The sequence below is a fragment of the Charadrius vociferus genome, unplaced genomic scaffold, assembly GCF_000708025.1.
Source record: "Charadrius vociferus isolate BGI_N301 unplaced genomic scaffold, ASM70802v2 scaffold562, whole genome shotgun sequence".
Taxonomy (NCBI): domain Eukaryota; kingdom Metazoa; phylum Chordata; class Aves; order Charadriiformes; family Charadriidae; genus Charadrius; species Charadrius vociferus.
In genome coordinates this window covers 351644-359074 of record NW_009647234.1, presented here as the reverse complement: position 1 = coordinate 359074, position 7431 = coordinate 351644, and the positions used below count along the sequence as shown (strand labels likewise).

The window sequence follows — 7431 nt, the reverse complement described above, 5'->3', positions numbered from 1 at the left end:
GGGCACGCCTGCCCCCGCCAGAAACAAAACCAACCAGAAACATAAACAAGAAGGAGATTGCTTCAAGTCACAGGAAGTGTGAAAGACACTTCGCGGAAGGGGGACACGGCAAATCGAGACTCAAAGAGAGGGAGAGCGGGGATGCTGCGCTGTGAGGCATCCTGCCGGCGGCCCCGGGGTGGACCTGCGCCCGAGTCCGGCCAACCCTCCGCTCCCCGGCGGCGGGACGGCCTCTGCGCACACCCCGCAGCCCCGCTGTCCCCCGCCGTGGCTCTGCAGCCTGCCCTGCCCTGCCCAGCGCCTTCTTCAGCATCGGAGAAGATGGATCCCTTAGGAACACGAGTCGACCCTTTTGGGGAAAGGGGAAATGCAAGCGTCAGGATTTTCCCTGATTAACGGCTTGTGATCTGGAGCATGTGATGTGTGCATTCGATGGTGGACTGGAGAAGGAGGAAGGAGAGAGAAATGCCCTGAGGCCATTTCTGCTTATTCTCCTTCTTGCTTTTGGAGCATCCTTGGGGATTGCCCTTTTCACAGAGGAGTACGGTTTGGAGGAGAAAGAGGGTGACACATTCCCAAGGAGGTTATTTACAAGTGTTCTTTTCTAGAGATCAATGTGTTGAGCCTGGTGAAGAATGATTTCAATTTTGTCTTTAAAACTTGGATCAAACAATGCTGACAATGCAAAATTCCCCACCATCCAGAGATTAAACTTGTTCTGCTGTTTTTAATAGGGGCCTGAGTGCATTGCTTGCCAGCGGCTCTCAGCACCACGCTCGTTGTCTTTTAGCAGGTTCTGAGAGCACTCTGCAGAAATAACCGCTTTGCGTCTGCATATTGCTCAGGATACCTCTGATGCAGCGCAGTGTCAGACCTGGGAGCGCCCCGCAGGACAGAACAGAAAAAGCGTTCTGAAAACCGGGTGCAAAGATAATTATGGCAGTTTGTTCAACTGGATTTAATTCTGGATTACAACGGGCCCTTCTTACGACCTTGAACAATTCACAGTGATTGAGGGCATGACGGCAGTGCAAGGACACCAGTGTCCTGTGCAGCGTTTGAGTTTCTAAGAGGTCTACACTCAAACATCCAAAGCAATTTATAGCAAGAGGTACCCTTGGCATACAGCATCTCCTGGGAAATGGCTGTCTAGCTGAGGTTGATCACCCTTGACTTCTCCTAGAGCAGTTCGCTCCCTGAGCCAGCAATTAATCCCACTGTCTCCCCACCCCTACAACTCAGTTGTTAAGAGCGCACTCCCAATAAAAGCAATACACTGCTGCTCAGGCGAACAACAGCCAAACCTGGTTCCGTAAGGGCCATTCTCCCACCAGCGTAATGCGGAGCAACGCAACACACCTGTAGGATCCCGAGGAGCTGATGTTTTAGTAGTCGCAGAACCCACTTCTGTTGTGTATTTGCAAGGGCTCCCTGACTCGTACACAGTTCATTGCCCGGCAAGGACCAGAGCAAACCTCCAGTCTGTTCCATCGGGCACCTCCCAGCTGTACTGCCACAGCGCGCGAGCACGAGCCACGTTCCTCAAAGCCTTTTCTTTCGGAAAAGGAAACGTGCTCCCGCTGTTACCCTGTGCCTGAAGGACAGGTCGCGATCCTCCGCTAGGATCACATTATGGCATTTTTGTTTTGCGCTGAAAGTGACCCAGGCGGTGGCTATGCTTTGTTGTGGGTTAGGGACCAGCGACAGACGCTTCGCCAACGCACGTGAGAGCCCTCAGTCCTCAAAGCAGCACACCTTCACGGCAGCTTCTCTCTCCGTGGAATCCCTCCCAGAGGCTTTGATGGCTTATTAGTTACCTCCAGCTGCTGCTAAATTGCAGGAAATAGCGAGGTGCGTTTTGGCTCTTTCCAGAAGAGCACAATTCCTAAAATATTTACTTTACCGGTTGCAGTAGAGGGTGAGTTTTTTCAAGAAGCTCCGGGAGCGTTTGCTGCCCAAGCCTGTCCCCATTGCGGACCGCAGCTCACTGGCCGCTGCACTGTGATTTTGCCCGGGGAGAGGAATGTCCCTTCAGCCCTGTTCGGAAAGCCCTGCGCTAAAATGCAGACTATGCCTCAAAAAAGTCCTCAGTCTGAGCTAACAATCTGAAGTTATAAAGGAAAATCAAGTGTCCATCACCTCATTCCCTTGTGGTTGGCTGTAAGCTCCTCCAGCAGCGTACCAGCTGCCCGAGCACTGGTCTGTGATGGTGCCATAGCTTTGCTGCTCATTTCTGCAATACAAATGACGAGCGACCCCGCGCAAGCAAAGCTCCAAGCTTTCCCCTGTGATCCCAGATGCCACAGCATTTCCCTCCTTCACTTGGGCGGTCTCAGCCCAAACTCAGTACCAATTTTATGGAGCGCTCTCCTCCCAGCGGAGCGCAGGTCCCCGGGGGTCCCCGCTCCCACCGCCAGCTCTCGCTGCAGCCAAGGCGCCCGCTGCCTCCCCGCTCCCTTCTCATCGCCTTTACAGAGCTCGTGGGTGTGCTGCTCTCTGCTTGCTCTTCATTTAGCCTCCGAGTTGTAAAGCGTTATTAAACCTGTCCTTAGCCACTTCTGAGCGGCAGACAAGGCTGCCACGCTCCACCAGCAGTTGATTTATTAGTCAGTTCTGCAAGACTTTAATCTACTTGGAGGGTTTTTTCTTCTTTTTTTCTAATTCATAAATGGGTATCTTTATATTTAATCTCTAGTCAAACTACTCCTTACTTGATCTTTAAACTGTTAACACGAGGGTATGTAATTGCCTCTCTCCAGGGCTGCATCCTCCCGCAGCGAGCATCTGAGCCCAGCGGGCGCTCGAGGGCAGCGCCGGAACGCGTCACGCTCGCCCACTTTCAGGCTGTATCTCACTGCAATATGTGAAAGTATTAGATGAGAACCGTGATTGCTTTCCGGGAAAGATATATTTTCACTCCCAATCAAAACATAAAGGCACCTGACTTCCCTCTTCCCTAAGGCAGGATGCGCAGACAAGCGCTAACTGATTGATTTTGTGTGATTTTGGCCTTCATTTATTACAAGGAGTCACACAGCGCAGCATACAGTCAGCCACCCCACATCTTGGGACAAAGCAGGTATCGCCACAGCCAGTCTCGTATGCACCGAGTGCCTCGGGGATAAAAAAAAAAACAGCAAACAAAAGCAACAAAACCCCAAAACTTTAAATATCTAATATTCACTGGACACAGTTCTGTTTTTTTTTCCTTTACATTTGAAAAAAAGCAAAAACTTCCCATAGAAAATTATGGAAATAAACTATAAAGAAAAGCTCGTTATTTTTCCAAGGGTTTTTTCATATCAGTTTTCAATATGCAAGTCACGTCCCCACCATGAAGTGGAAGGCCGCACAGAGCACAGATACAATCTAGAGAAGATTTTGCGTACACTGTCTAAAATAAAGCCGCATCAGCTCCGTTTTACTTGTACAAAAACCTGCTTAAAAATATTATTCTTCTGTCTCATCACCAAAGAGAAAAGATACATACAAATAGCAGCGATGAAAATTAAACAGGGTATTACAGATTCAAGTTTAGGCCCACGGGAAGAAAATGACTACATCCCATCTGAGACACCTCCTCAGGCGCTGCCGTACGTCAGAGCCAGGGACCGGGTGTCCCCGGCGGGAAGGCAACCAAAAATTCACCGGTGGGGTGAATTCCCCCCATCTGCACTTGGGAGCCCTCTTGGCTGAACTGGGAGGGGGGGAAACCCAACCAGCAAGTGGTCGCCCAGGAGATGCCGCAGGCTGGTCCCTGCCTGCTGCACCAAACGGGACACCCCTGAGAACTACACGTAAATAAAAGAGATTAATTTTATATTCCTTCCAGGTGCAAGAAAGACTTGGAGATAAAACATTCATGAATTCAGAGAGTCGTGGAATGGTTTGGTTTGGAAGGGACCTTTAAAGGCCATCTAAGTCCCCTGCCCTGGGCAGGGCCACCTCCCACCAGCCCAGGTTGCCCCAAGCCCCGTCCAACCTGGCCTTGAACACCTCCAGGGATGGGGCAGCCACAGCTTCTCGGGGCAACCTGCCCCAGGGGCTCACCACCCGCACAGGGAAACATTTCTTCCTGATATCCCATCTAAAGAGCGGCCCCTCCAGCCGGAGGACCACCCAGCTTCAGGTCTCTCGCCGCCTCTGTTCACGGCCGTACATTTCTCACCCCTCCAGCAGTACAAGCACAGCCGAGTTCTCTGGAAACTCGGGGTGAATTTCGAGCCCTGCATCTGCTGCGTGGCCAGAGGAAGGCTCTGAAAATGGTTTTTTTAAAAAAAAAAAGGCAAACTCAGCATGGCCCGAGGCACACCCGCTCTCAACGTCTCCATGGTGGTGTCGGCAGTTGCTGCAGTTGCTCAGTAGCACCGACCACCGCTGGAAGGAAAGGTGATGTCCCCCTCAGCCCCAGCCAGGCACCGGCACAGCCGCCCCGGCAGCGCGTCCGTCACCACAGCCACCGGGCAGCTTGGAAGAACTGGGAAAACCAGAGAGCATCTTACAAGTTACGTTTCAAATTCCAATTTGTTTTCTATCTTTTGGAATTAGTTTTCTCTGTTTTCTTAACACCTTTAAAATACCAAATAAACATCAGATTTAAAAAAGATAATATAAAGCAGCATTTCTCTCTTCCTGTGAATTGGACCGTGGTGTATGCGGGAAGCCTCCCACACTCCCCTTTCAATCCATAAATACGACGTGCTGCACAAACCCCTTCCACCGGGATGAAACATGGAGCTGATCACTGCTTGCTAAGCTGGAAAGCGCCAAAATTAACCTCGCACTCAGGCACCGACAGCCATGAATAGCAAGCGCTTCACTGGTGCGATGCTCTGGTTTAGCACCGGTTTCGGAAGGAGTCTCACATCCGCCTAAAACAGGGCCACGGCACCCGTGCAGGCAGCGCTCCTGCGCCGCGTGTTCGGAGGGATGGGATGGCGGCAGCAGCCGACGGAGCGGGTTCCCCTCTCCCGCTGCATGGGTCCGTGCAGTCGCCTTGGGAGACAGGCAGCGCGGTGGTTTGCACGGGGACACAGTCTGGTCACACGCAGCAGCTTTGCAAAGCCCGGCAGGAATATCTGAGGGCGGTTTCTCAGCCACTGCCCACCCCCGGCCCCGCCGCCCTGTGCGATGCGCGGGCACTGGGGTCGGCACCAAGACGCGGGATACAGTCAGGACCACACACGGGCTCATGAATTACTAATCCGTTATCCCAGGACAGTGGGAAAAGTCTGTTTTGCAAATGTTACAATGGAATCAACATTTGTTACGTATGTTATTGTACAGAAATGATTTGGGGGGGCCCAAGTCACAACGCAGAGTTCAGACGTGCAGATCCAGGCAGACACAAGGACCATCCCAGCCCCCCACGTCTCCCCAGAGTGCGATGTGGCACCTCCTCCTTCTCCCACCCTCCTCTCCGCTCTCCTGCGCCCCTTCCCAAAGGTGGGATCCCACAGGGGCTCAGCGCCGGGACATTTGCCCCCCACAGACATGTACTTTTTGCCTCCAGATGTTTAACATGCCTCAGCCTTTCACCGCCCGCGGCCAATGCCCGCTGCTGGGGGAAAGCTGTTTTCTCCTGGACATCGCACACCCTTCCCGAGGCAGGGACCCCCTCATCCCCCCCACCCCAGGGCTGCCCCCAACAAGCCGTGCCTGCTTGTGCCTCATTCTGTTCGGAACGGATACGGCCAGATGCAGCCACAGCTTCCCCACCCAACATCTAAACTTCCTCCGAATGTGCTGGAACAACCGAAAAATTTGCTGCGAATTGGAAACAGCCCGAGTTCGCAGGGGACTGGGGAAAAAGACTGGCTGCAGCTGGCCAAATTAATTCCCAGCATAATTCCACCAAAGTCCGATTTTAACAGGCATTTGAAATAACGTGCTCTTTTCTTGCCCTTTGCCTGTGTAGAGGAAAAAAAAAAAAAAAAAAGGTATTAACATCTCGTTCCAAATCTTTGCATGGGTAATTAGACATGTGGGTAGTAAAGTGCCCTGTGCACTCACAGGTTGGCAGGTGACCAACCTTCTGCTCAGCCAGTTGGTACACTTGTACAGGAGAAAAAAGGAGATACCCTTCCCGGGTTTCACACAACGGACCACACTTTGAAGCTGACAGGTCGACAATAAATCACATGAGAATTTATCAGAAAGCCGAGGAGCATACCAAATTTTTTTGTAAACTGGTTCCATGCAAAGATAATTGCAAGCAGAGTCTAATTCTGCAGTCTCTAATTTTCTTGTCTGACTAAGCAGGCATAATTTACACCCATCAGTTGCAAATGGCTTCTCCCACCAATCCTAAAGATAGAGGGCTTTTTATTTTTTTTTCAGAAGAGAAAAAAAAAGATTATTTCCTACCTCTGCAGAAAGAGGATGAAAAATACATGCAAAGGCTCTCTGACACAAATATGCATTTCCACTCAGCCTAGTTCAAAAGATTATATTGCAGCACAGAAAAGGGAACCCTTGACGGAGCTGACTGGCCAAAACAGCTTCCCTCCTGTCAGGGGACACACATGCGGTGTGATAAAGATAATAATTTAAACTGGTCTTACTTATTCATTTGTTCCCTGTTGCCCTTTTCTGCCTATAAGACGTGCTACAATGGTACAAATTCGCCTGCTGCTGGGTGAGGCTGATGAGCAGCCGGGGCCGCGCGTGGCTCTGCTCCGCACGCCCAGCGGGATGCTCTCACCCCCCGGGCACCGGGACGGCACCGTCCCCGCTCACCGCCGCTACGGCGCCTCCAAAAAGGCCGGGCAGCTCTTCACGTTCTCCCAAGTTTCTGCTGCCACAGGTGCCTCCGCAGTCACGGATGCGGGGGAGCGCACAGCCTGGGCTCCCGGGGTAAGCACCCGCACGACTGCAGCGTCGAACCCCAGATCTCCTCCAAGGAAGCGGCTGATCACAGGAGCCCCACTGGGGAGGTGCCCCGCGAGGGTCCTGCTGCACGGGGCTCACTGTGAGAGCTCAGCATCGGCCCCAGAGCCGGGGTGGCTGTACCACCTCCCACCACCACCTGAGGGGTTCTGCTGTCCCCTCCTGAGCGAAAGCACCCAGACCCCGAGGGGCAGGTCCCCCATACGATAGCCGTGGGGTGCTGCCGCCGGTGCAAAGACCCAGCGGGGCTCCTGCCACGTGCGTGACACCGCTGTGAGCCAGGAGGGGACCCTCAGATGCGGCAAATCATGGCATAAAATGATTAACAATAAAAACAAGTTTTCCCCTGCTTGTTATTTGCTCATTCGCAGAGCCTCCGTTGGCCCGAGTTAAACCAGCTCCAGGCAGGAGAGGCCGGCAAACTTCTTGAGCCGTCACCGTTTTACGAGGGGCCGAGCGCTGGCTCCCCCAGGCCTGCCCCGGCTGGAGAGGGGACGGTGGAAGAAATCAGTGATGCACATACCACCGGGGTGAAGGAAGAGC

At 52.7% G+C, this 7431-nt stretch overlaps 2 protein-coding genes across 2 annotated transcripts in view; one reads left to right on the top strand and one right to left on the bottom strand.

The window, feature by feature from the left end:
• The window catches only part of ZC3H12A (zinc finger CCCH-type containing 12A), a 120548-nt gene extending 118577 nt beyond the window's left edge, over window positions 1-1971 (bottom strand). Inside the window, exon 1 of the mRNA XM_009879871.1 lies at window positions 1904-1971. Within this exon, the coding sequence (XP_009878173.1) occupies window positions 1904-1971 (68 nt within the window). The remainder of the gene's footprint in view (window positions 1-1903) is intronic.
• Window positions 1972-6612: 4641 nt separating this feature from the next.
• GRIK3 (glutamate receptor, ionotropic, kainate 3) overlaps window positions 6613-7431 on the top strand; it is a 124486-nt gene continuing 123667 nt past the window's right edge. Inside the window, exon 1 of the mRNA XM_009879870.1 lies at window positions 6613-6855. Within this exon, the coding sequence (XP_009878172.1) occupies window positions 6613-6855 (243 nt within the window). The remainder of the gene's footprint in view (window positions 6856-7431) is intronic.